At 41.6% G+C, this 27,656-nt stretch overlaps 1 protein-coding gene across 1 annotated transcript in view; it reads right to left on the bottom strand.

Annotated features, from left to right (window-relative positions):
- LOC100493020 overlaps window positions 1–27,656 on the bottom strand; it is a 43,608-nt gene that overhangs the window by 11,103 nt on the left and 4,849 nt on the right. The window contains exons 3-19 of the mRNA XM_031895343.1: window positions 27,449–27,546; window positions 27,090–27,149; window positions 26,109–26,192; window positions 23,494–23,585; window positions 22,889–23,034; window positions 20,556–20,668; window positions 20,341–20,469; window positions 17,505–17,708; window positions 17,260–17,406; window positions 15,477–15,590; window positions 11,381–11,473; window positions 5,445–5,567; window positions 3,794–3,888; window positions 2,996–3,083; window positions 2,261–2,383; window positions 1,590–1,691; window positions 442–563 (exon numbers count right to left, since the gene is read on the bottom strand). Of these exons, the coding sequence (XP_031751203.1) occupies window positions 442–563; window positions 1,590–1,691; window positions 2,261–2,383; window positions 2,996–3,083; window positions 3,794–3,888; window positions 5,445–5,567; window positions 11,381–11,473; window positions 15,477–15,590; window positions 17,260–17,406; window positions 17,505–17,708; window positions 20,341–20,469; window positions 20,556–20,668; window positions 22,889–23,034; window positions 23,494–23,585; window positions 26,109–26,192; window positions 27,090–27,149; window positions 27,449–27,546 (1,933 nt within the window). The remainder of the gene's footprint in view (window positions 1–441; window positions 564–1,589; window positions 1,692–2,260; window positions 2,384–2,995; window positions 3,084–3,793; window positions 3,889–5,444; window positions 5,568–11,380; window positions 11,474–15,476; window positions 15,591–17,259; window positions 17,407–17,504; window positions 17,709–20,340; window positions 20,470–20,555; window positions 20,669–22,888; window positions 23,035–23,493; window positions 23,586–26,108; window positions 26,193–27,089; window positions 27,150–27,448; window positions 27,547–27,656) is intronic.

The following is a 27,656-nucleotide window of genomic DNA, read 5'->3' as shown; positions in this document are numbered from 1 at the left end:
AGCATTAGAAGCTGTAACTGACAGGCTGAGAAGGGACAGTCAGGTTGGCAAACAGTCAGATTTGGGAACTCCAAGTAACAATTATTTACAAAAGCCGCCCTATCAGCGAAAAACCAGCAACATGACCTGTAGGTAACTTGTAATGTACATTAATATTTTGAAAAGTAATTTTTTTTGTCAGTATCACTTTAATTTTCTATTTTCTATTTAATTATTTTCTATTTATGGGCAATTTTCTCAAACATGAAACATGAGAAATTGAAATTTTTGAATGTAAAAGAATAGAGAATTCTTGGGTAAGTGGAGTAATAGAAACATGTTTATTCAAACAGGGGGTGATATTGGCAAACACATGTGGCACTAAAAGTAATGCCTTTCATTAGGAACAAATAAAATATGCTTCTTTGATTTATCATCACTTTAACTTATAGTAACACTTACCATGCCAGTGCCTCATCCAGTTGCTTTTCAATGTTATTTTTGACAAATTGCAAAGTGAATTGATCCTGGTTGTCCGATAGCAGCTTGTTTAGGTCTTCCATACACTGACGCAGGATTTTTCTCTAAAAGCCACATGGCAACAGAGCAATTATAGTTACAAATGCTAAAGAGTAGGAACAGGTAGTGTTTGATTTTGGGTCTGTCACAAACCTAAGTTGTTAACTAGTTACCTAGAACTAAAAGTTTATTTTTGTAGATGGTGAATAAGGGGTTGTTCACCTTTAAAGGAGAAGGAAAGGTAAAAACTAAGTAAGCTTTATCAGAAAGGTCTATGTAAATACAGTCATAAGCACTCACAGAAACACTGCTCTGAATCCTCTTTGACCAGTCCCTCTCCATCTCTAACCATAATAATGCCACTGCCAAAACCTGCCGCTTTTTCTCCACAATATTGCCAAGATATGCCCCTTTCTTTTACAATTAACTGTTAAAACACTAATCCACGCCCTTATACTATCCCATTTAGATTACTGTATTCTCCTACTAACTCATCTCTCAGACTCCCACCTCTCTTCTCTGCAATCAGTCTTAAACTCTTCTGCTAGGATCCTCCTGCTCTCTCATAGTCGTGCACTTAGGGCCAACCCCCAAACTTTTTGCACTTTTAACCTACAATTTGTGCCTGTGTGTTACACGTCCACTTAAATTGTAAGCTCTATGGGGCAGAGATCTCCTTCCTACTGTCTCATACCACAGTATAATACTTGAAATTTATTGTATTTATTATAATACATGTCCTCCCTTTGTGAACTTTTGCACATTCTAAGATTTTACAGTACGATTGTAACCTTGTAGTGCTTATAAATAAAGTTATTATACATGTATAATGAAACACTTTATTTCTCAAAAACATTAATTCATAAGGAAAAAGGTTTTTGAATCCCAAGGCATGTTTATACTATAAAGCAGGTTGGCTATGCAGTTTATGCAAGTTACATCTTGCAGTTGGTCCAGTTTATTGCAACATATAGATTGGCAGTGGCAAGTGCAGGTTAAACATCTTTTTAATGCCTACAAAGGGGGTTAAAAAAAATGACTTAATTTAGGGATCACTTTAGTATTAATTTTCATCATATGACTATACATACCTTGTATTTTTTTAGTAAACCCTCAATTCTTAATTTGATTTCCTGGAAGATGTGTCCTTCTTTATCTTCTAAGCCATCAAAGAAAATATTATATAGTAGCACCTATAAAACATAAAATAGGTATAAATATTTGTTTTGTACAAGCTGTGTTGAATAACATTGAAAAAAGTTACCTCTATAAAACTTAGGTGCAGCATTGCCCCAGTGTTAAACCCACAGCAATGAAATATTTGCTTAAAGAAGGTATGTATCAGTAGGAAACTAACATCTAATGATATGATCCCTAAAGCTAATGGCACATGTAGAGTTTCTTCCCTCACATATTTAAGCCAGCAGATAAGTGACCAGTACCCACCCTTGTCACCTATCACACTCATTCATGAAAGATGATTTTTGGCCTAAAAATAAGCACTTTCTGACTAATAAACCAGCAAGTGGTGATTGCTAAATGCTTAGTATCATAACATTCCAGCCAGCTGTATAGTGTGATCCACGCTAAGTAAAACCAGTTTTGTAACAACATGTTTTGCAGTTGACCCAATACAGTGTTTTGCTCTTATTGTTGCTTAATGTAGGATAAAATGAGTGGTACATCATTCTAGGTTAGTATTATGCACAGATTTGTGGCTGAAAAAGTTTCTATTGCTGAATTTAGCATTAAATTTTGTCACCTTGTACATAGGATTTTTGCCATTAAAGTGAGGACTGAAAACACCAATGGACTGAATTCTGTCCTTATGCTTTCTCCAGGTTTCGTTTGCCTGTGCAATATTGTTTTTTAAGACTGCATCCACCTGCAACACAAAATATAGTAAGTATGCATTAAACTTAGATGGGGTGTGATAGTTTGCTGGGTGGGGACAGGTTTTTACCATACAATAGGGACATGTTTCATGAAGTATAATGTGTACTTAGCATATCAACTGAATGGTACTTGATCATCCAAGGTGTTTATTGCTCTAACACTATTAACTGAAGGTTTCATTTTTATTTTTTCAACACCTCCCCATAGGTCTTTGGGCTATAACGTTAACACTACTCCTTTTCTCCCACTTATCTTTAGTTACTGCTATAGTTTAAAACATATTTTTATGGAACCACAGGGTATACTTAGCCCATTCACAGTGCTTAGCAAAGACATAAAATGCTGTATTATGTGGTCATCATAATTTTCTCTGTTATTAACATTGCCCTGAAGCCTCATTTTCTAGGCTGAGCCAGTAATCTGCTGGTCAGGTGGCCACCTTTAGATCCCATGACGTGATTTTTCCCATGTCCCTACAATATACTGGATATAAGGCAGAACCTGCCATTGTACATGGTATCTCCCATTGTACAGACCACAGTTTATCATGTTTGGTAACAAAAAATGAAATTGTGCTACTGTTTTACATTTACATACCCACCTCAGTTTCTACAACCTCACAAAGCATCTCTTTTATGCTCTTATCAAAGCAAATCAACAGGTGGTCAATATTTTTTCCATTTTTAGATCTGAAACAAACAAAAAAGACATTTTTTTTAAATATGCAGTACTACCTATCTATAAAGTCATTTGGTTCATTTATTAGCAACAACCTAAGAGCTATTTCTTACAACTAGATTTCCAGTGTGGATTTCTTGCCCTTCCTCCTCTCTGTAATATTATCTCTTACCCTTACCTGGGTGCAGGGTTGCCGACTCATTCCTTTAATTCAGCAGTATGATTTTATTGAAATATTTACAGATAAGTACCAGGCATAGTTCAGAACCATTAGTAATAATGAATAAGGATGCAGTTCTCTCCCACTTTTTATCCTACCCCGATGCTTTTCTAACCCTCTGCTTGAAGTCTTTCTCACATTAATACACACTTTTACTCTCTCTTTGTGTCCCATACCAGTGTGCCCATATCTACAGTATACTTTATATCCTACTCTATTTCCTCTACACATGTAAAATGATTCTTTACATGCACACAATGATTGTGAACACAATCCACAGCCTAGAAATTTGTTTTTCACATACACAAAGACACTGGGGCATGCAGAGGGCTTTACTTTTCTGCCAAATACAGTTTCTTAATAATAATCATCTACTGTAAATCATCATAATCACAATAGGCATAACGTAGAGTTACACTTTCTACCAGCAACAAAAATGTACATTAAAGCCCTGAGAATTCAGATTTCATATTAAGATAATGGTGTCTCCTTGGTACTTACTCCTTTCTGTTTAGCACCTGCAGTACTGATCTTGCCGCATCTGTATTGTTTTTTGAATTGATCTCCTTATGTAAATCTAAGAGCTGTGATTTTACCTAAAAAAGATTAAAAAGATGTTTTATGCCTGATAAACACATATCGCTACCAAGAGTAAAAACACAGTTCTACGCTAAATTTTGTTTAAAATTCTGCTTAATGCTTTCAAAGTCAGTGGGAGGAATTCCCAAAAGTAGAGAGAGCTGTTTTTTTGGAGTAAAAGTGGTGGTAAAACTGGTGTAAAACACTTTCTCCATATTCACAAACAGAAATCCGCCTAAATTCCAACTCAACCTTCACTTTTCAGTGTAGTTTACAGACACTTTTGTGAATTTGTCTTTCAAACATTTTAACAACTTTTCCCCCTCCATTTTTTCCAGCCATTTTTAAAATGGAGTAAAGCTCCGTGTAACTGTGTCAGATCAATTTGAAGCTCTTCTGTTTTGCTTTGTTTCACCCAGTCTCCATTTCACACCTCTGGTAGGGGCTCCTTTGTGGGATCATTAACATATTAATAGGGATTAGCAGCCTATTGTCAGGGGACAAGGTTCTGTCTAACCCTAGAACAAAAGATGCACCACAGGGTATACTTAGCCCATTTTCAGTGCTTAACAAAAAGACTTAAAAAACTTAAAAGACACAAAATGCTGTATGATGTGGTCATCATAATTTCTTTTCTCTATTATTAACATTGACCTGAGGCCTAATTTTTTTATGCCATTAAGAAAGGGGAAGCAAAAACACCTATGTATTTTTTTGCATCTAAACAACACATACTATCCATAAATATATCACATTTCTTACTGTAACAGGTAGAAATGTGGGAGAAAAATACACAGCTCTGTCCCTTTATTGAATGATGTAACTGAGTATGCCCTGACTCCGTGTGTGAGAGCAATGCCTCATATAAGCCAATTTAGTAATTACAATGGTACTCTTTCGACATGGGGTTATCGAAGAAAAGTATGTTTTCAAAAAAAAGGGCAGAAAACAATTAATTAAAAATCTATTACAAAGCAAAAAGAATGCCAGTGGCAAATCGCCTTTAAATATCAATGCCACCATCATATCTAAAGGTGCTTAGGCAAACCTCCTGTTTCACATCAAGTGACTCCCACTTATAACAAACTTATGGCTTAAATGACTCCTTTGTCTTTAAATCTTTTCCTCTTCTTCTATCGCTCCCATTTTCGCTTGTTCTCTGTGTTTCTATCCTTCTTTTTCTCTCTTTCTTCTTGTGTATATGCACTTTTTATTGTATATAAATCAGATTTTGTGTGCGTATGGGAACATCTGAAGGGGCCCATTTACTAACCATTAAGTTTTTTTTTCTCGAATTTGATTTTTAGTGCTAAAAGTCGCAGGGAAAAACAATCACTTTTTTTAAAAATTTACTATGCATCTAAATGGCTAAAAATTTGAATCCAAACTTACTGAGTTCAAGTCAGTGGCAGAGGTCCCTTTCCTTTCCCTGACGATCCTACTAAGTTGAGGTTTCACACCAAAAATTTGCAGCAACTTTTCCTATCCGATTTTTTTAGTAATTGTTACACATTCAAGGAAATGAGTCTAGTTGAGTTGAGTTTAATAAATATGCCTCCATGAGTCTGTTTACCTCATCAGTGGTTACATTTTGCCTTGCTGACACAAATTCATCAGTTATAGTTATGAGATTGCTAATTCCAGTGTACTTCAAAAAGGTTTCATACTTTTGAAATATTGTGTATTCTTCTCCCTGTTAGGAAAACAACAATTAAAACAATATACATTATTTCTGTCAGTAAAATGATTGCGGAACATTTTATTTAGGGGCCCATTCATTAAAGCAGGAATTTCGGATTGTTAAAAGTACGATTGGAAAAAATTCTGAGTAACCACGATAATTTCTGATGTTCGAAAATGTCACCAAAATTCTTTTGGTGAAATATCGTGGTTACGATCCGAAAGTTGAGAAATTTTCGTATCCGAACGATCGTAAACGGCGCAAAATCCTTTCTGACTCTGAAACTTCAATGTATGATTTTGGATGTCTCCCATAGGGCTCAATGGCACTCTGCAGCTCCAACCTGGCCCAAGGAAAGTCTCCCATAGGGCTCAATGGCACTCTGCAGCTCCAACCCGGCCCAAGGAAAGTCTCCCATAGGGCTCAATGGCACTCTGCAGCTCCAACCTGGCCAAAAGATAGTCATGATACCAAAGCTTGAATGAATAATGAAATTTTCATTGTCGTTGTGAAAAGTACGTGTCAGGCCGCGGAGTGGTAACAGGCCGAGGAGAGAAGTCAAGCCGGAGGACGAGTTGTAGCGAGCAAGCCCACAAACGTCTCACACTAACCGGAGGCTTGCCTGAGGATGTGGACAGGAAGCACGGTAGTGGAGAAAGGCCGGAGAGCCAATAGCGAAGTACCAGGGATCAGGCGAAGGAGTAGTCAGACAGGTCCGAGTCGGGGCAGGCAGAACAGGTTCAAGAGCGAGCACCTTTTTGACATGCGCGCGATTTTACGCGCGCACCTCTTTGACGTGCGCGCTATTTTACGCGCGCGACTTGGCGCACGCAAGCGTCTGAGCGGCATTCCTTTAGGCGCATGCGCTAAAAGACGCGCATCCTTACATTGCCCCCCCCCCGAGGAGCGACCTCCGGACGCGCATGACCCTCTTTTTAGGGTGTTTCCGGTGAAAACTCTGTAACAGTCTAGGGGCATGTATATTTCGTGCAGGTTCCCAAGAGTTCTCTTCTGTACCGTAACCCTTCCACTTCACCAAATATTGATGAGATCTTCCCCGGATCCTATGATCCAGAATATTTTCCACTTCAAATTCCTCCTCCCCATTAAATGACACTGGAGGAGGAGGTCTGGCGACTCGGCCGACAAAAGGATTAGGGACCACGGGCTTGAGTAAGGCTGAGTGAAAGACCGGATGGATATGCCAAGTCTCTGGAAGTTTTAGTTGGAAGGCTACAGGATTAACTTGACGCACAATCTCAAAAGGTCCCAGAAAACGATGACCAAGTTTCTTACTTGGACAGGAGACTTTAAGATTGGCAGCTGACAACCAAACCTTGTCCCCCACTTTAAATTCTGGATCCTTACTTCTCTTCCTATCCGCGAACATCTTAAAGTTCTTCTGAGCCTTGGTCATAGAAGTCTGCAGAGTCTTGTAGTTATCCTTCAGAAAAGTTAATCGATCCTGGACAGCAGGAAGGAGAACCTCTGGAGTGGACAACGGAAAAACTGCAGGGTGAAGACCATAATTAGCGAAAAACGGAGACTGCTGGATAGAAGAGTGGTGTGCATTATTATAAGCGAATTCCGCTAATGGGAGTAAAGTCAACCAGTCATCTTGTAGATAAGATGTAAAGCACCTTAGATACTGTTCTAAAGTCTGATTCGTTCTCTCCGTCTGCCCATTGGATTGTGGATGGAAAGCGGACGAGAAAGAGATCTTGATTTGCAGAGCTTTGCATAACACTCTCCAAAATTTGGAAGTAAATTGTGTTCCTCGATCAGAAACTACTTCGTCAGGTAAGCCATGAAGTCTAATTATTTCCTTAATAAAAGTTTCAGCGGTGGTAGCTGCAGAAGGGAGTTTAGGCAGTGGAACAAAATGAGCCATCTTGGTTAGTCGGTCAATGATGACAAAAATAGTATTGTAGCCATTAGACGGAGGTAAGTCTGTAATGAAGTCCATAGAAATTGACCCCCAAGGCCTAGCGGGAACCGGCAATGGTACAAGCAATCCCACAGGTTTGGAACGAGTATTTTTAGTTCTTGAACAAATGTCACAGGACTTTACATAGGCTACACAGTCCGAATATAGATTCGACCACCAGAAGAACCTCTTAGCAAGAACAATTGTCTTTTTAATTCCAGGATGTCCTGCCAATTTGGCGTCATGGACAGTACGAAGCACTTCTAGGCGAAGTTTCTTGGGTACAAATATCTTCTCTCGGAAAAAAAAAAGTCCGTTTCTGGCCACAAGATCAGGCTCAGAAGGAGCATTCCGGTTACACTCTTGCTTAATTTGATCAATAAGAGAGAACTGAACACATAAAAAATGATGAGGCTGAAGTATAGTCTCAGAGGCACTGTCAGAGTCTGCTTCGGAAGGAAACATTCTAGAGAGGGCATCAGCCTTAGTGTTCTTGGAGCCTGGACGATAAGTAAGGTGGAAATTAAATCTCATAAAGAAGAGAGCCCAGCGAGCTTGTCTGGGTCTCAATCTCCTGGCCGTACGAAGATATTCCAGATTTTTATGATCCGTGAAGATTAGAATGGGATGAGGGCTACCCTCTAGCAGATATCTCCACTCTTCCAACGCTAACTTAATTGACAAAAGTTCCCGATCGGAGACATCATAGTTCTGTTCAGACTTGTTTAATTTACGGGAAAAGAATGCCACAGGATGTAGGGAACTAGAAGGGTTTGATCTTTGGGACAGGATTGCTCCTACTGCGTTCTCTGAAGCATCTACTTCCAAAATAAAGGGTAGTGAAGGGTTCGGATGACAAAGAACAGGTGCAGAGGTAAAGTGAGATTTGAGGGTATCAAAAGCCTTTTGAGCTTGAAATGTCCACTGAAATTTGGAAGTCAAAGCAGTTAATTTAGTAATAGGCAAAATGACTTGTGAAAAGTTCCTAATAAATTTCCTGTAGAAATTAGCGAACCCAACAAAACGTTGAACTTCCTTTCGGGATGTAGGAGCAGGCCAATCCAGGAGAGCAGAAATTTTCTTCTGATCCATTTGTATTCCTCCTGGAGAAATCACGAATCCCAAGAATTCTATCGAAGATTTGTGGAATTCACATTTTTCAAACTTAACGTATAACTGGTGGGCTCGAAGACGGGAAAAAACTTTTTTCTTGATGCTTGAGCTTGATGTTCCGAAAGGGAGTTAGAGAAAATAAGAATGTCGTCGAGATAAATGATTACAAAAATGTCCAAAAAATCTCGGAACACATCATTAAGGAAGTGTTGGAACGTTGCTGGAGCGTTACATAGCCCGAAGGGCATGACCAAGTACTCAAAGTGTCCATATCTAGTGCGGAAGGCTGTTTTCCACTCATCTCCTTCGCGGATTCTCACCAAATTATAAGCTCCTCTTAAGTCTAGTTTGGAAAAGATAGTAGCTGCTCTAAAACGTTGAAAGAGTTCGGGAATCAGAGGCAGTGGATATCGATTCTTGACCGTAATTTTATTGAGCTCTCGATAGTCAATGCAGGGTCTTAAAGAATGATCTTTTTTCTCCACGAAGAAAATTCCTGCCCCCGCAGGAGACGTAGATGGACGGATAAACTTCTTTGCAAGATTCTCCTCAATATACTCTCGTAAGATCTTAAGTTCCGGTTCGGCCAAGGGGTAAATTCTTCTGAAGGGCACTTGTGAACCAGGTAACAGATCAATGGGACAATCGTAGATACGATGTGGAGGAAGTAAATCTGCCCCTTTTTTATCAAAGATGTCCAGAAAATCGTTATATTCCAGAGGCAAGCCCGGAAATTCGTTGGAGGCGATACTGCAAATCTCCACCGACTTAGTAGGAGATGCCGAAAGGCAATGCGAAGAGCAAAACTTAGATGAAAAGGTGATACAGCCAGAGTCCCAATTAATAACCGGGTTGTGTCTGCGTAACCAAGGTAGGCCAATAATAACTGGGGATAACGGCGAGGATACAATATCAAAACTTAAATGCTCGTGATGAATTTTATTTAGGGTAAGTGACAAAGGCGTGGATTCAAGTAAAATAGGACCAGAGTTTATGGGTGACCCATCTGCGACTCTGGAAACTGGAAACTGTTTCTTCTTTAAAGGAATTCGATGGATTTCCGCAACTTGAGAGTCGAGAAAGCAACCACTGGCTCCAGAATCAAGGATCGCTGGGAGGTTAAGGGTCTTGTTTCCCAACTGTAAGGAAATGGATAAAGTTAAAAGTGGAGCAAACCTGTACTTGAGAGTATCAGTCTTATAGGTAGATCTCTTACAAGGACGAGTAGGGCAACTGCGGAGCACATGACCGGTGAGTCCACAATAAAGGCAAAGATTTAACCGTCTCCGGCGTAGGCGTTCTTCAGGCGACAGCGCCGGACGTAGTGCCCCAATTTGCATGGGTTCCACCTCGTCAGAAGAATTAGGTCCAGGTTCGGATCGAATGGGAGGAGGAGCCTTGGGAACAAGCCAGGAAGGGTTAAATTGACCCGTTTTCTCTCCCTTCGACGTCTATCGATCTGAATAGACAAATGAATGAGTTCATCAAGGGAGGCTGGAACTCCAACTCGGGCAAGCTCGTCCTTGAGACTGTCGGAGAGACCTAAACGGAACTGATGTTTCAAAGCTGCTTGATTCCAGTCCACATCAGAAGCATATTTGCGGAACTCCACTGTGTAATCCTCAACAGGTCGGGATCTTTGACGTAGATTCCTTAAGGATGCCTCGGCTGCTGCAGTACGATGTGCATTAGTGAAAGTTCTGAAAGTCTTACGATCGCCAGAAAACTTTTCAGGCATAGCCACATTGGGTTCAGGGGCCGGTGCAGCGGACGCTCCTGCTATAGGAGGTGGTGATGGAGCAGGAACAGGTGGTTGCAGAGTACGGAGCAGTTCCTGAACTTGATTATACCCTCCTTGGAGCTCCCTTACCGCCTGAGTGAGGGAAGCAATCTGCTGGGTGAGGGTAGTGAGAGGAGAAGGTTCTTCCTCTCTGTCCATGGCTTGGTTATTCTGTCAGGCCGCGGAGTGGTAACAGGCCGAGGAGAGAAGTCAAGCCGGAGGACGAGTTGTAGCGAGCAAGCCCACAAACGTCTCACACTAACCGGAGGCTTGCCTGAGGATGTGGACAGGAAGCACGGTAGTGGAGAGAGGCCGGAGAGCCAATAGCGAAGTACCAGGGATCAGGCGAAGGAGTAGTCAGACAGGTCCGAGTCGGGGCAGGCAGAACAGGTTCAAGAGCGAGAATCCGGGCAGAAGTTCAATCGGAGAGTCAGGGTATACGGAAACGCCAGGCACCAGAACAAACTTGATAACCAAGCAAGGATGGCTTGGAAATGGCGACTATTTACAGGCCTCATGGCGTCAAGACGCACGCCGCAGCGTGCGTACGTGCGCGCGCGACTTTTCGCCGCATGTGATTTTGCGTGCGCGCCCTTTAGTTGTGCGCGCGATTTTACGCGCGCACCTCTTTGACGTGCGCGCGATTTTACGCGCGCGACTTGGCGCACGCAAGCGTCTGAGCGGCATTCCTTTAGGCGCATGCGCTAAAAGACGCGCATCCTTACAGTACGAAAAGTATGACTTTTTCGTAGAGTAATGAAGGTATCACAAAAATGTCGTACGATTTTAACAATGTTGTCGTTAACAGTACAAAAAGTTCTAAACTTGGGAAAAAGTACGAATTTTTCGCAATAGTGGTCATCGTACTTTAATGAATGGACCACTATGTCTATGCTATGCCAACAGCCACACTTACAATATAGTTGCCCACATTGTGTTCCTATTAGTGCTCATTATTGCTTCCCATTCAAACCAAATGGACAATAAGAAGCAAGCATTCACTGGTACCTGTGCTGTAGGCTGTGCAAGAATAGATGTGTGCAATACGGGTAATATGTAGGATGTAATGATGCTGTTCTTCAATTCATCTGGTAAAGTGTCCTATAACAGAACAAAGGTAAGTTTTATTCGTGGTTATTCAATAATATTAAATGGGCGACAGATTTAAGATCTAAACTCACTACTTCAGGTATAGGATCAGTTATCCAGAAACCTGCTATCCACAAAGCTCCTAATTACAGGAAGGCCATCTCTTAGTGACTACATTTTAATCAAATAATTCAAAACTGAAACCTATTTCCTTTTTCTCTGTAATAATAAATCAGGGCCTTGTACTTTATCCCGACTAAGATATAATGGTGATTCAAATTATGGAAAGATCCCTTATCTGGAAAACCCTAGGTCCTAAGCATTCTGGATAACATGTCCCATACTTGTAGTATATAGAACCTGGTGCATTCTGAAGAAAGCTTGAATTATATTACATCTGTGTTTATTGTGTAACACTTGTTTGGCTATGATTTGGGTAAACCCAGGCTAGAGCTATGCAGAGCATGTGTTACATGCGATCCTTTTTCCCAGGATGGGCCTCCGCTAAGGGGGAGATATTTAGATAGGAGCTGAGGGTGTTGTTGAACTTCAACTTGCTGTAGCTGTGTAGTGCAGTTAGTAAGAATGGACGCCAGAAAGGTTCTTGCTGATGAATTAGTAACAAGTTTATTGTCCCAGACAAATGGTAATGCAGGGTTATACTCACAATGCATGCAGATATAGAGGGTAAATGCCAATGTCCCCTTAGGCAAGACAAAGGAAGGTACACACCATTTTATCCCACCTCTTGGTAGAGTCTGGGCAGGGTAAATGCACTTGTCAGCTTAATACCTCTTTGAAGATAGGTCTGGATAGATAACTTGTCCTCAGGTTTATAACCTCTAGTATATGAGTCCTCCGTGTGAGTAGGGATCAGGGGTTATCCTGCCTGTCACTATCTCTACTACGTGGCCCTATTACTGAGGCAACATTGCTGGATGGAAAGAGTATTTCCAGAATGTTAATTCTCCTTGATGGGGCTATTAGACTGCCCTTGTTTACTAGATACTGACTGTCTCACTTCTCCTAGAGAGTGCTATTAAATAACTGCTATGCTTACTTAAACCTCGTTCACGGGGCCCTGTCCCCGACTTTTCCAGATGTTAAGATGGTCTCTGGGATTGATATTGCTTTACTGGGGCCTGTTGCTGCACCCAGGGAGGGAGCTGTGCATGGATAGCAGACAGGCAGCCAAAGAGGAAGTCACACCCTCCTGCTAGACACTATATCAGTCTGCAGGGGGCGTGTACAACTAGACTAAACCTATAAGGGATAGCTTTAGAACTGTAACCTGAGTACAAGGGCTTTGCCCAATAACAGTAAAGATGTGAAGAGGTAGGGAAGTGAAGCCATAGGAAACTTAACCCTATGGGTCCCTACAATTGTTATAGCATATAACATCTTCTACATCAGGTTACAGGAGACCATGATGCATTGCAAGGAGCACTGGGAGGCTCTGTGTTTTAGCTACAGCTGTAAAAGCATAGATTGCACACCAGAAAGATGCTCTACTTATAACACTTTCCTGAAAGCTTGGAAATAATTCCAAATCCTATTTTATCATGTAAATCAAGAAAAGTAAATTGTACTTACACTGTATAAGTTATTTAAATCTCATTTCCTTTATTCTTTTATTGATTTGGAATATACAATTACAGCATACAGGCAGGTGCCATTTTGTGGAAACTGTTACCAAGGCAAGCTTTGCATCACCCCAGTATGTCATGAATGCACCAAAAATGGTCATGCACAGACTACACAATTATAACTAAGTAAAAAACTAAGTACTAAAACTAAATTAAAAACTAAATAAGCTTTATCAGAAAGGTCTATGTAAATACAGCCATAAGCACTCACAGAAACGCTGAACTGACTTCTCTGTGAAGAAATTTCTTGTGTCTGTAATTCCTGTGCCAGAGACACACAGCTCTCTGCTTTCTCCTCTCTTCTGCTCCCCCCTCCCTCAAGAATGCTAAGAACTCACTCCCCCCCTTAGGAATGTGGATCTGAGCCAATCAGCAGGAAGCTGACTCATAGGGGCAGCTTTATCAAATCACGAGTTCGAATCCCGAATGGGAAAAATTCGGATTGGAAATTTTCTGAAGATCGCAAATATCACGAAAATGCTTACAAAAAATCGTATTAGTCACGATAATATCGTATTGGCGATCCGAAAGTCACAAAATTTTCGTACCGAACAATTGTAAACAGCGGTAAAACTTTTCAATTTTGTTCGCGCAAGTGTACGAAAAAGTCGTGCAGACGCCCAAAAAATTTGGTGAAAATACTCTCGGAGCGTTCGAATGAACGCTCCAAGCGTTTGTGCTTTTGTAAATGTGCCCTATAGTCTAACTAACTGAGCATGTTCACTTGGTCTGGGTGTCTGTGCAGCAGTGAGGCATTATGGGAACTTTCTTTACACAGCTCAGCATTTTTTCTTCCTGCTTGGCTTCTGATCATCTGAACAGGAGAAATATGGGGAGACTTAAGGGCACTATTGAGAGAACTGAAGGTATGCCTGCAGCTTGAGATTAACTCTTTACTAGCCTTTCCTTCTCCTTTAATTTGAAAAGGACTTTTATTACACAGCTTTTTTTGTCTGGGTGACAGGCAGGGCCGGAACTAGGGGTAGGCAGAAGAGGCAGCTGCCTAGGGTGCAATGATTAGGGGGCGACACTGCCTACCACTAGTTCCCCTACTTTGCCATTGCCCCCGCCACTAATGATAAGCGGCGGGGACAATGACCCACGGCATCGCACCCCCCCCCGAACTGCGCATGCGCGCCAATGGAGGAGGCGGGGTGGGCGAGGTGGCCGACCGGGTTGGCTAGGGCGCCCGGACGGCTTGGCCAGCCCCTGGTGACAGGTCCCCTTTTCACCTCTGTAGGGGATCAGAGAACTCTTCCCCTGTTTCTTAGTGTGTGACATCATCCAGCCCGGCTACAGACTGGGGAGGAACCCAATTGGCTGGATGCCCCAGTGCACTTCTGGGAAAAGGTGTGCCTAGGTTTGGAACCAAAAACCAGGGGCGGGCCCAACAGCTTATAAAGGGAGCCCCTGTTGTTTTGTCAGCAGTTGAGACAGAGAGATCCAGTAAGCAGTGACTGTAAAGACTGTGCCAGCTTTAAAGAGAGATCTGCTACACTACGGTCAGAGGCCTTAACCCTGCGTATCCCAAAGTGAGTGATCCATCTAAGGAAAGGTATAGAGTCTCCTGTGTGTGTCCCCTGTGTGAGGACAGGTGTTTCTCGTGGCCTGCTACGTGGGAGCAACTGCCTATTCCAAAGGGAGAGGTACTTTGGGGCAGGTAGCGCTACCTGGGGAAACTGAAAGAGCTCTGGGGAAGGGACTTTGCCAAGACTTAAATGGGAAAGGGTATTTCCTCCAGGAGTGGAGGTGGAGCTGTATCCTCAGAGAGACTAAGCTAGTAGTGACTAAAATCCCACAGGTTTCCAAAACAGGGTTATTACTGTTTGCATGTTAATGCTATTTTATTAACATCCAGTTATATAAAGTTGATATTTGCTGCAAACTGTGTGTGATTATTTCCTGGTGGAAATCCCCTTGAGGTGTGCTCCTCGGTGTCCACTAGGAGGAGGCACTGCGCTAAAATCCCAGTCCCAGTAACTTTTATCTGCATTAGGGAACCAAATCTCCTGCACTAAGCAAGTAATACAGCCAAAAATAAGTCAGCGTGCCAAGAAAGGGTTACACCTCCTTAATAAACACTGATGCCTCAGTACTAGATTCAATTCCTGAATGCTATATGCACCCCAGCTTGGTACCACCAAATAGGTATCTTTATTGTGTAGCTAAATGCAACAGTGAGTTAAATATCCTAGTCTGTGCAAAATATCTGGCAGAATTATAGTAAGCATGCTCTAAAAATGTTTGCCCAATATTAGGTTTTGGGTCTGAAACCTTATCAGTGCTTTAATCATATAACAGCTCTATCATAAAGTACACTGCTATGATATAGTTCTATTATAACATATGCATTTATTCCTCTGTGTTACCTTCTTCAGCTCTTTGCTGATCGAATTCAAGTCTACATTTCTTTTCTTCTTTTCTTCTTCTTCCAGTTTCTTAATACTTTCTGAGTCACCTTCTCCAAATTGCCACTTTTGGTTCTGAGAATATTGTAAACTCAGTTTAGAATGCCATGAAATCATTTCAATCACTCGGAGAGTTTCTAAACTCTTGCATGGTTTCTTTATTCGAATACCTCAGCTTCCTGCCAATTGGGTTTTTTTTCCCGCAAACAGGTTTTTCAGAAAAAAGAAAAGTTTGGGAGGCTTTAGGTGCCAAACTTTTATTTTTTTTGAAAAAAAAATCCAAGGAAAAAACCCCAATCAGCAGGAAGCCGAGATATTCAAATGAAGTAAACCACACAAGATAACTTTCATGTGGTTTAGCAGCCAAATGTATTTTTAAATTGGCCCCTTAAACTAAAGGAGATGACATTTTGCCACAAGTGAAATAAGTGTCGTAGGTAAACATAAGTGTCCAAAGGTGTTAAAACTCAAATGGCAGTAAAGACAAATAAAAATGCAACATAAAGCAACTGGTATCAGGATCAGTGTTAGTGGGTCTGTTAGTGCCATTTACTGTGTGTCGTGCCACATGTATTCAGTCCTGGATCAGTTGGTGACAGGGCCACCAAAAGAGGCACTTTTGTAGAGCGCAATGGTGGGGGTGGGAGGGCACTAGACATGTCCCTTTTCTGTTTGCCTGCCCCTACTTTAGTCCCTGAGTGAATTAGTTCCAGCAATTTTTCATTCAACCATACAATCAGCTTGCCTTGGGCATCCTGCCAACTTGTTGAAAATTGTTGTTGAACATTCTCTTGTGTGAGATGCATGTTGGTTTTCCTTTTGAAATTATTGAACTGTCTTTATCTATTACATTAGGTAATCAAACTGTTCGACTAATAATAGTAGATAACAATTTAATATCTCCTAAATTCAAATGTGTTAATTGAAAATAATTTGTTTAGGAAATGCCATGTTTTCTTGACATTAGGCCATGAATTTGATGTGAAAAACTCATAAAAACTCTACAGACACCCTGGAATTACTTTTCCTAATCAAATTAGACATTCCTTTATATGGAACTAGTTCCCTTATCTGGATAAGCTCTGAATTATGGGAATGCTCTCCCCATAGACTCTATTTTAATCGAATAATACATTTTTCTAAATGATTTCCTTTTTTTCTGTAATAATATAACAGAAACTTGTACTTGATCCCAACTAAGGTATAATTACCCCTTATTGGGGGCAGAACAGCCCTATTGGGTTTATTTCATGGTTAAATGATTCCCTTTTCTCTGTAATAATAAAACAGTACCTGTACTTGATCCCAACTAAGATATAATTACCCCTTATTGGGGGCAGAACAGCCCTATTGGGTTTATTTCATGGTTAAATGATTCCCTTTTCTCTGTAATAATAAAACAGTACCTGTACTTGATCCCAACTAAGATATAATGAATCCTTTTGGAGGCCAAACAGTCCTGTTGGGGTTTTTTTATTATTTACATTTTTTTAGCCTTTTAGCAGACCCAAACATTCTGGATAACGGGTCCCATACCTGTTGCTGTAGTTAAAACTTTTAAAAGGGAACTGTGTTTTTTTGGCTCAAAATAGTATATATATTATATATAACACTATATATATATATATATATATAGTAATAATATTGGTCACTGTGGATCGTTTGCGAACAAAATTAAATTACCAAAGTTATTTCCATGATATTATGTGCCTTATGTAATATATTCATGTTAATATGGCCGTACCTTTTCTGGATATGCGAGGAGCATGAGTTTATAATTGCTGGGATTTTGTTTCCAGTATTTAGCAAAATCACTGCTGACAAACACGTCTTTCACTTCTTTTTCAATAATCTTGAAAGCAAAATCACTTACAAGAATGACTGCATCCACCTAAAGAAAAATACATCATATTTATTTAATAACAAAATAATAATTAAAAGAAAGGCATACAGAAAGAATCTATTTGCCAGGCAGTGTTTTACATGCACCTCATCCAAAGCAGTTTGTATAAAATTCATTGCTATTGGGTCTGAATCATCCGTTCCTGGCATTTCCAAAATTTCTTTGCCACCATACAATATTTTGCTGGGCAGATAAATGACTATTTCCTTCACAGCAGCGATTCTCTTGTTGTATTCTTCTGCTTTGTCCTCATCTGCCTCCTGGGAAGTTGTTAGTTGCCTTAGAATAATCTGTCAATAATAAAGTACAATATATCATATTACATAACAAGTTTAAATATCAGTAAAACAATAACTACCCTTGGTTAGCAAATGTGACCCTAACCAGTAGTGATGAGCAAAATGTTTCGCCAGGCATGGATTTGCGGCGAATTTCCGCGTTTCGCGAAATAGATGAAAAAATTTGCCGCGCATCCAAAAATTGTTGCGGGCATCAAAAGAATAGTCGTGGCCGTCAAAATAAATGGTTGCGTGTCAAAAGAATAGTCACGGGTGACAAATTTTTTTTTACATGTGACATTTTCGCCTTTTCATGAATTTTGTGCCGTTTTCAAATTTTTTGAAAGATTCGCAAATTTTTCGGTGAAGCGAAACGGGACAGATTTGCTCATCACTACTAACTAGCAGGGTGTCTGCTTACTAAGACTGTAACTTTCCTAATTTTTTATTTTTTTGTTTGAATAAACTCATTTATTTAAAAAAAAATACATGTGGGGAAAAAGTTGCAAAAAAGTCACAAAACTGTGACTTTTTTGTATTGTCACACGAAAACTTTACTTTTTTGAATTGTTGCACAAAAACCAGCATCACAAAATTCAAGAACCTCTAAAGTTTCTAAGCACAGAAAGATCTTCCAGGAAAGGCACATGGGCCATTTATTTCTACCTTAGAGTAGACCTCTGACTGAACTGTAAGCAAAAGCTTATGAATGACATGTTTGAGGATTCGCTTCCACCTATATATGTCTCCCTTAACTCCTTTAACTAGCAAGCAAATCTACCAGCATCTATGGGCAGTATTCCTCCAGAACAGGGGTGGGCAAACTACGGCCCGCGGGCCACATCCGGCCCCTTTGCCTTTAAAATCCGGCCCGCCGACGACGCCAAGTCTCATCACGCAAAACTTGGTGTCATTGGCGTGCCGGAATTAAATAGACGAAGGGGGCCTGCCCTGGCCCGGTCCGGCCCGGGGGTGAGTAAATGTGGCCCGTGAGCCAAAAAGTTTGCCCACCCCTGCTCCAGAAGAATGTGGTAGACTAGGATGCTAACAGGCAATTTGATTCCATCCTGGATACCAAACTTGCTATTCTTTTAATAACAATAGAGTGCAGGTCATCTGCTCTGGGGGACCTCAGCTACCCCTGCCCAGCTCCGGGGGTAAATTCAACCAACCACTTACCAAGTGTTGGGACCCATAGGGTTAAGCTCCCTATGGTGTTATCCCCTACCTCTTCACACCTTTATTGTTATTGGGTAATAGCCCCTGTACTTAAGTTACAGTTCTAACACTATTCCCCATAGGTCTATACAGGTTGACCACTCCCCCTACAGACTGATAAAGTGTCTAGCCAGAGGGAGTGGCTTCCTCTTTGGCTGCCACTGTTTTCAGGCATCAATCCACTGAGCCTGGAGCACTAAGGCCCTAGTAGCATTTCATCTGATAAGTCAGGGACAGGGCCCCGTGAATGAGGAAAAGACAGCATAGCAATATTTGTAATAGCACCCTCTAGGAGGTGTGAGAGTTATTTAGTAAGGGCAGTCTTGGCCCCATCCAGAATACTAGGAAAGGAGTAGTCTTCCTACCAGGCCCTCATTGCCTTATCGTAGGGACACAGAAGTGCTAGGGAATTAGGTTAGCAAATATGCCTTACCCTACCTCTTGAAGAGAAGGGACTACGCCGGTGAGCTGCCTATACCTATCCTTCTGTTGGTGCTTTGCCTACCCGACTTCTTGATGAGAAGGGAGTACTAGGGAAGTATCATATTCCACCTGTTGCTCATCTGTGTTATTGATTGTACTTCTGTATGCTGGTCTACCTCAACTCTTTGTGAGTATTTGCTGATCCCTGCATTGATACATCTTGTCTTGGACAATAAAGCTTTATCCAGTTATTCTGCAAGAGCTCCTGGCGTCCTATTCCTTTAATCTACTGCACAACACCAGTGTGAGTTGTAGTTTAACTACACCATACAGCCCCAGCCACAGCTCCCATATAGCGGAGGCCCATCCTGGGAAAGGGGGTTGCATGTAACACATGCTCTAAGTCCAACTAGCCTGGTAATAATACCCCTAATTACAGCCAAACAAGTGTTACACAAGCTTCTTCCATAGCCACCCATTCACACAATGGGGACCTCCTTCCAGCCATGCCTGCCTGGCTCAGAGGGTAAGGTCAACCGACCACTTTGCTGGTCCTGTAGCCTCCTATCCACAATGTGGAGACCCAGCTCCAAGGGTCAGGCCAACTGGCCACACAGCAAATAAACAGTAAGAGACTAACAAGAAACCTGCCCACATAGTTCTACCCCCAAAGCCAGCAGTATAGTGAGGAGTTAGTGTGTATATACTGCAGCTAATAACATTATATAAAAGAGAAAAACTCTGCCTCATGTTTCTACCTGCTCAGAAGGAAGTGAACTGCTTCTCTTGTGACATCACATCCCTCTCCTTTTCCACCCCCAGCCCAGCTTTCCCTCGCCTTGACTCATTGCTTCTCAGCCAATCACAACTACGCCCGATTCTGCCAATCTCTAAACATAAACCAGTGTAATCTGGCTGCTGATCATTGGATCCCTTGTCATACAGCCCTTGCATCTGACTGACTAGCAGTTAAACAAAAAAAAACATGGTTACAAAGTATTACCTGCATAGCAAGTCGGTCACGTTGGGCCTCTTTCCCATCTCCTATATATAATTCTGTTTTTCCAGCAAACTGTTGGACGTCTTTAGAAAGAACAATATCTTTTGAAGACTGAAATTTGCCTTTTATTTTCTATAAAGGTCATAAAATGGTATTCAGAACATACTGCAATCTCTAATTTGTTTACAATTGTAATTAATTCAGTGGAAACATATTACCTTTAAATCACTGGCAATCCCATGATCAGTTAGAATTTGAAACCTAGCCTTTAAGCATTCTAGAGCTCTCTCTTTTATATGTTCAATTGATTCATCCATCTGACTTGAAGAGCCTAAAATAAAAGACTTGTTACTTGAAGAATAGCTGCATATATTGTACATAGGCAGTCAGCTAAGCCAAAGTCAGGATTGTAGGAAAACAGGTACAGAAAACAGGGCACAGGGTTAGACAATAATCAGACAAGGCCATGGTTATTAAATGAAATCAGTAGAGACTTACCAAGTGGAGCTCTTCCATTCTAGTTTTTGGGTCAGAAAGGGAATTTATTTTTCCCTTGTAGTGTAACTGGGATGGTCAGTTGGGGTTTTGTTTTTATTCATCTGAATCAACATTTAGGTTGTTTTGGAAAAGATGAACTTGATGGGCCAGGTGGACATAAAACTATACATTGTGTAACAAAGTAAGTGGAAAGAAACTTGGAAGGCTATTTCCCTGGTGGAGAGGTTCAAAAAGACATCAAAAGGGATGGTAAAAAATATTGTTGAATAAGGTGAATAGGAGTGGGACTGTTTGTTACTTTATTTAATATTAGCAATAAGCTAAATTCCCCAAGGCATCTACAGAGTTGGTATACTGGAGGCACCCAGATGGGCTTCTTGACATGATTGGTTCAGTGGGACAATGATCTAAAGCAGTGCTGTCCAACATCTGTAGTACCTATATCTGGCCTACATGGTGGAGGGCCGATAATGGAAGCCAGTGTTGACCACTCCCCTTTTTAAACCCACACCCACTTGGTTGGTGAAATAATTATATTAAGAGTCATATTAAGACACACCCATAAATCCATATGCCTCCTTCCCTGTGGATAGCACAGCAACCCCCAGCATATAATTACACACTCTAGGGACCATATAATGACTATTTCCAAATGCTAACAAACTTCCAGAACCAACCCCTGCCAGGTTCACCTCCCACAGGCAGCATAGGGCAGGCAGAGTAAGGCACACACAGATAGCATAGGGCAAGCAGGGTATGGCACACCCAGGCAGCACAGGGCTGGCAGAGTATGGCCACAAAGGCAGCATAGGGAAGGCAGAGTATAGTATACAGGCATCATAGGGCAGGCAGAGTACTGCCTGTGTGTGCCATACTCTCCCTGCCCTACCCTGCCTGTGTGTGTGCCATACACTCCCTGCCCTACCCTGTCTGTGTGCACCATACTCTGCCTGCCCTACCCTGCCTGTGTGTGCCATACTCTCCCTGCCCTACCCTGCCTGTATGTGCTATACTCTGCCTGCCCTATGCTGCCTGTGTGTTCCATACTTTTCCTGCCCTACCTTGCCTGTGTGTCCCATACTCTGCCTGCCCTATGCTGCTGTGTGTGCCATACTCTGCCTGCCCTATGCTTCCTGTGTGTGCCATACTATGCCTGCCCTATGCTGCCAGTGTGTGCCATACTATGCCTGCCCTACATTGCCTGTGTGTGCCATACTATGCCTGCCCTACCCTGCCTGTGTGTGCTACACTCATCCTGCCCTATGCTGCTTGTATGTTCCATACACTGCCTGCCATATGCTGCCTGTGTGTGCCATACTATGCCTGCCCAGTGTATGGCACACACAGGCAGCATAGGACAGACAGAGTATGGCACAGACAGGCAGCATAGAGTGACACAATGTTGGTACTGCTCCTACAGTCTGAGGTGTGAACAGATGTACAGGTGATTGAAGTCTGAGCCTGAGGTGTGAACAATGCAAGGATTAAAAGGTGTGAACACCACAGGGGATTACATGTTTAAACAATACAGGGGGTTTACAGCCTGAATCTGAGGTGTGAACCATGCAGGGGGGCAGTTAATCTCAGTACTGATACCATTAAAAGCTTACACAAAGGTAAGGCATCAAAGCTGCCATACAGGTGAGGGCCACACAAAGGGGGGCCCCGAGCCACCAGTTGGACAGCCCTAATCTAAAGCATATGTCTAAACTATGTAAAACCTATTTGGAGAACAAACAGTAAGCCAAAGTATGGAATGACTGGCGCTATAACTTGACTGCAATCATATGGTGCTTTGTAGGAAGAGTCACTTCTCTGGGGAAAGCTACAGGGGACTTTGGTTGAAACTTCCCATGAATATCTTCAAAGTCAAAGGCCTGCAAAGCTGGGATTGCCTATGGGGGTACTGTGCCAGCTATAAAAATGACGTATACTTTACTCAATCCACATAGTAAATATGTCTCTGCCTATCAGGATGATGTTATTTTTAGCTAATTGCATCATAACATTTAGATAGAGAATAATATTTAAATTTTCTTCAAATGATACTTACCATCTCCATTCAAAGTCACCAAACTAAATAGTTGTTGTTGAATTTCTTCTTCTGTAAAGTAATTTACGCTCATTTGGTAAACTGTACCATATCTCAAATGAATAATGCATTTTGTAGTAGATTCATAGCTTCCCTCAATCTCTTTCCTGTGACGCATTAATATAAAAGATATTTTAAAACAACAAACATTAGAACATTAGTTCTTGGGTTCACAAAATAGAATCGGAATATTAAGCCTAGGTCACACTTCTATTTTCTCTGCCAGCAGAAAGATGGCAAATCTGCCCTGATTATGTCCGTTAGTGCTCACACTGGGTATGAGCTTCTTTTATATTGTAATGTGTATATGTGTGTATTGTGTTTTCAAAATGTATCCTTTCACTTTCAATACCTGCATGACTGCTAGTTGATCCAGAGGGAGGCAACAAACCCCTTCTAAAGCCTCCATTTTGCCACAGAAAATTCCCTGATGGCAATCAGACCAGTCCCATGCGCTATTTTCAATGACCCTGCATTTTCACACTTGCTAAAAAGCACAATGAGTTAATACTCTGCTGAAAACAACTCACTCAAATATTTTCTGAAATAAAATGCACCAAACTTACTGAGCAAGGATGAAGGGTTTTATGTCTATTCTGCTTCTTCTAGAAAAATAGTCGCCCAAATTTGAAAATGAATTGTTTGATTTTTGGATGCTCTGAAAATAAAAAAAAGTAGGTTTGAATAAACCAAAGCAAGGAATATAACTTTTTGTAACATTGTTCTATATCTAACAATAATATAAAGGTGAAACAATACAAGTATGCTGGTTTATGGTCATATTTTTCATAATTTTCACTCATAACTTTGCTATGGGGCAGATTTAATAAAATGTGAGATTAAAACTCACCACAGAAAAATTCACCCGCTTTTAATTTATTCCTGTGGACTTTTTGGAAGTTTATTTAGGAAACTGCAAACTCAAACTTTTACCCACTGATAAATAAGCTTCTAAAAATCCCATAGGTACCAACAGAAAGGGGCCCATTCATTAAACCACAAATTTTGGGTGCTTAAAATCACGACTGGAAAACATTTGGAGTAACCACGATAATTTCAGATGTGCAAAATTGTCATAAAAATTATTTTCTCGAAAATATTAACGGTGTAAAAACCTTTCTGGCTTTGAAACCTTCAGTGCATGATTTTGTGGCACTCTGCAGCTCCAACCCGGCCCAAGGAAAGTCTCCCATAGGGCTCAATGGCACTCTGCAGCTCCAACCTGGCCCAAGGAAAGTCTCCCATAGGGCTCAATGGCACTCTGCAGCTCCAACCTGGCCAGAGGAGAGTCTCCCATAGGGCTCAATGGCACTCTGCAGCTCCAACCCGGCCCAAGGAGACTCTCCCATAGGGCTCAATGGCACTCTGCAGCTCCAACCCGGCCCAAGGAAACTCTCCCATAGGGCTCAATGGCACTCTGCAGCTCCAACCCGGCCCAAGGAAAGTCTCCCATAGGGCTCAATGGCACTCTGCAGCTCCAACCCGGCCCAAGGAGACTCTCCCATAGGGCTCAATGGCACTCTGCAGCTCCAACCCGGCCCAAGGAAACTCTCCCATAGGGCTCAATGGCACTCTGCAGCTCCAACCCGGCCCAAGGAAAGTCTCCCATAGGGCTCAATGGCACTCTGCAGCTCCAACCCGGCCCAAGGAAAGTCTCCCATAGGGCTCAATGGCACTCTGCAGCTCCAACCTGGCCCAAGGAAAGTCTCCCATAGGGCTCAATGGCACTCTGCAGCTCCAACCCGGCCCAAGGAAACTCTCCCATAGGGCTCAATGGCACTCTGCAGCTCCAACCCGGCCCAAGGAAAGTCTCCCATAGGGCTCAATGGCACTCTGCAGCTCAAACCTGGCCCAAGGAAAGTCTCCCATAGGGCTCAATGGCACTCTGCAGCTCCAACCCGGCCCAAGGAGACTCTCCCATAGGGCTCAATGGCACTCTGCAGCTCCAACCCGGCCCAAGGAAAGTCTTCCATAGGGCTCAATGGAACTCTGCAGCTCCAACCCGGCCCAAGGAAAGTCTCCCATAGGGCTCAATGGCACTCTGCAGCTCCAACCCGGCCCAAGGAAAGTCTCCCATAGGGCTCAATGGCACTCTGCAGCTCCAACCCGGCCCAAGGAAAGTCTCCCATAGGGCTCAATGGCACTCTGCAGCTCCAACCCGGCCCAAGGAAAGTCTCCCATAGGGCTCAATGGCACTCTGCAGCTCCAACCCGGCCCAAGGAAAGTCTCCCATAGGGCTCAATGGCACTCTGCAGCTCCAACCCGGCCCAAGGAAAGTCTCCCATAGGGCTCAATGGCACTCTGCAGCTCCAACCCGGCCCAAGGAAAGTCTCCCATAGGGCTCAATGGCACTCTGCAGCTCCAACTCGGCCCAAGGAAAGTCTCCCATAGGGCTCAATGGCACTCTGCAGCTCCAACCTGGCCCAAGGAAAGTCTCCCATAGGGCTCAATGGCACTCTGCAGCTCCAACCTGGCCCAAGGAGACTCTACCATAGGGCTCAATGGCACTCTGCAGCTCCAACCCGGCCCAAGGAAAGTCTCCCATAGGGCTCAAGGGCACTCTGCAGCTCCAACCCGGCCCAAGGAAAGTCTCCCATAGGGCTCAATGGCACTCTGCAGCTCCAACCCGGCCCAAGGAAAGTCTCCCATAGGGCTCAATGGCACTCTGCAGCTCCAACCCGGCCCAAGGAATGTCTCCCATAGGACTCAATGGCACTCTGCAGCTCCAACCTGGCCAAAAGATAGTCACAATACTGAAGCTTGAATGAATTCCGAAATGGTCAAAGTCGTTGCAAAAAATACGACTTTTTGTGGAAGTTAACGAAAACCACAAAAAAGTTGTGTAATTTTAACAAAATTATCATGGACATTACAAAAATTTCTATGATTTAGAAAAAATGAGATTTTTCCTCAAAAAAAATTGTGGATTCATGAATGGACCCCAAAGTCTGTGAATTTTTCTGTGATTAGCTCTAATCTCACATTTTGATAAATCATGAGTTCTTAGTGACATGATATACTTTGAATCAGTCTCTTGTTTTTGCAGGGAAACCCTTTTGAAACCCTTTTTCAGCTTGAAAAAGGAACTAAAATGTTTTGAAAGCTTGCTATGATTATCTTTTCAATTCATGGAACAATGTTCATATACCTTTACCCTTGAGTTTCAATGTGTAGCACTTACCTGTGGGAGCTTATAGCACAAAGGTTCTATTAAAGTTCTAGCAGGTTGTTTCTTGTTCAGTGTTGTTTTTAGAACATCTTTTACCTAAAGTAGGATAACACATATGAGTAAGGTTATGAAGCTGTTTTTTTTTTCTTGTACACTGTATATAATTATTATGTCTACAAAAATCTTGTATTTTTCCTATGACCCAAGTACCTGTACTTTGTTTTACGGAACGGCCAAATTAAAGTTATATTTCATTTAAATTTGCCTTTTAATTTCTTTATGCTATTTGGTGCTGAATAATGTATAATAATAATAAAAATGTTAAGTAATATTTTTTTTTCAATCTTCATGCTGCACAGCTGCACTGTTATGAAAAACTAATCTTTTTTGTTTTCTACCAATCCTGGCACACCTGGTAAAAAGTACCTGCCCATGTGTGTATATACCATCAGTAAGGGGATACATGGTGATGGAGAAGACTTAATGCACACGTGTACATACAACCAAATTTATTTCAGTAAGGAAAACAGTTGGATGTGTAAGTCAGACTAAACTTACGACATTTGTAAAGTAGATTCAGGTAGGGTAGGGTGTGAGTTGCCATGGTTATCTTGGTCTGGGAATCAGATTGCAAGTTGCCAGTGAATGTGTGATATGGGAATTTATACAAAGTACCCTAGAAATGAAGAATCTATGACAATGACAAACTGGTACTTTGGTATCACTAGCATAGATTTTATGACCCCCACTTAAGGGATTCATCTACTTGTAGGCATCTCCCATTGCTCCCATATAAACCTTTATATGTTTGTATTTTAAAAGATACCATTTACACTTTTGCGCTAAGCAAAAGCATATGTGAGGCCAGCCATAATTGTAAGCTCTTAAACCCATTATTTCTCATTAACTCTGCCATTTTCCAATAAACTGCTTGTGGCAGGGTATGGCACTATATTTCATGGTAAATTGAGACTTTTTAAAATATTGTGTTACCACATCTGGCAGATCTTCATCTTCTTCTAACTCTTCCACTGTTATGTTTTCCATAATATCCTTAAAAAAGGGAAAATGATAAAGTCAAATATCCATGGTAATAATGTTAATAATATGAGTATGGGAAGTTCATAGTGACTAAATGGACGATGTATTGTCAAGAATCTCTTCTGCTGCAGTGTTTCAAGTATCAGTAGGGCACGGCAAGAGGCAGAAAAATACTTATGTAAATGGTAATTATATTTATGAATAACTCATAAAAAGCCTATAGACTGGAATGTTACTCAGAATTACAGTTTCTTTGTTATGCAATAAAAAATTAAACATGAATTTTATAATGCTCAACTACAAATACAAACCTGTGGCAGCTTTAAATTCTGATTATTTTCCCTATATTCTTCTTCATTATCTGCTGTTAGGCGTAAGAGCAGGTTAAGGATGAAACTCTTCCCTTTTCCTAAAATATTAAAGAAAAATAATTTCATAACCAATCAAATCATGAACATGTTCCATGCCTTTAATCCTTAGTTTTCTATTGTTGTACTGGTCATATATGATGTCCCAGAA

This window comes from Xenopus tropicalis, chromosome 1 (assembly GCF_000004195.4).
Source record: "Xenopus tropicalis strain Nigerian chromosome 1, UCB_Xtro_10.0, whole genome shotgun sequence".
Lineage (NCBI taxonomy): Eukaryota > Metazoa > Chordata > Amphibia > Anura > Pipidae > Xenopus > Xenopus tropicalis.
The sequence above is the reverse complement of the archived record's forward strand: the minus strand, read 5'-3'. Positions and strand labels throughout refer to the sequence as shown.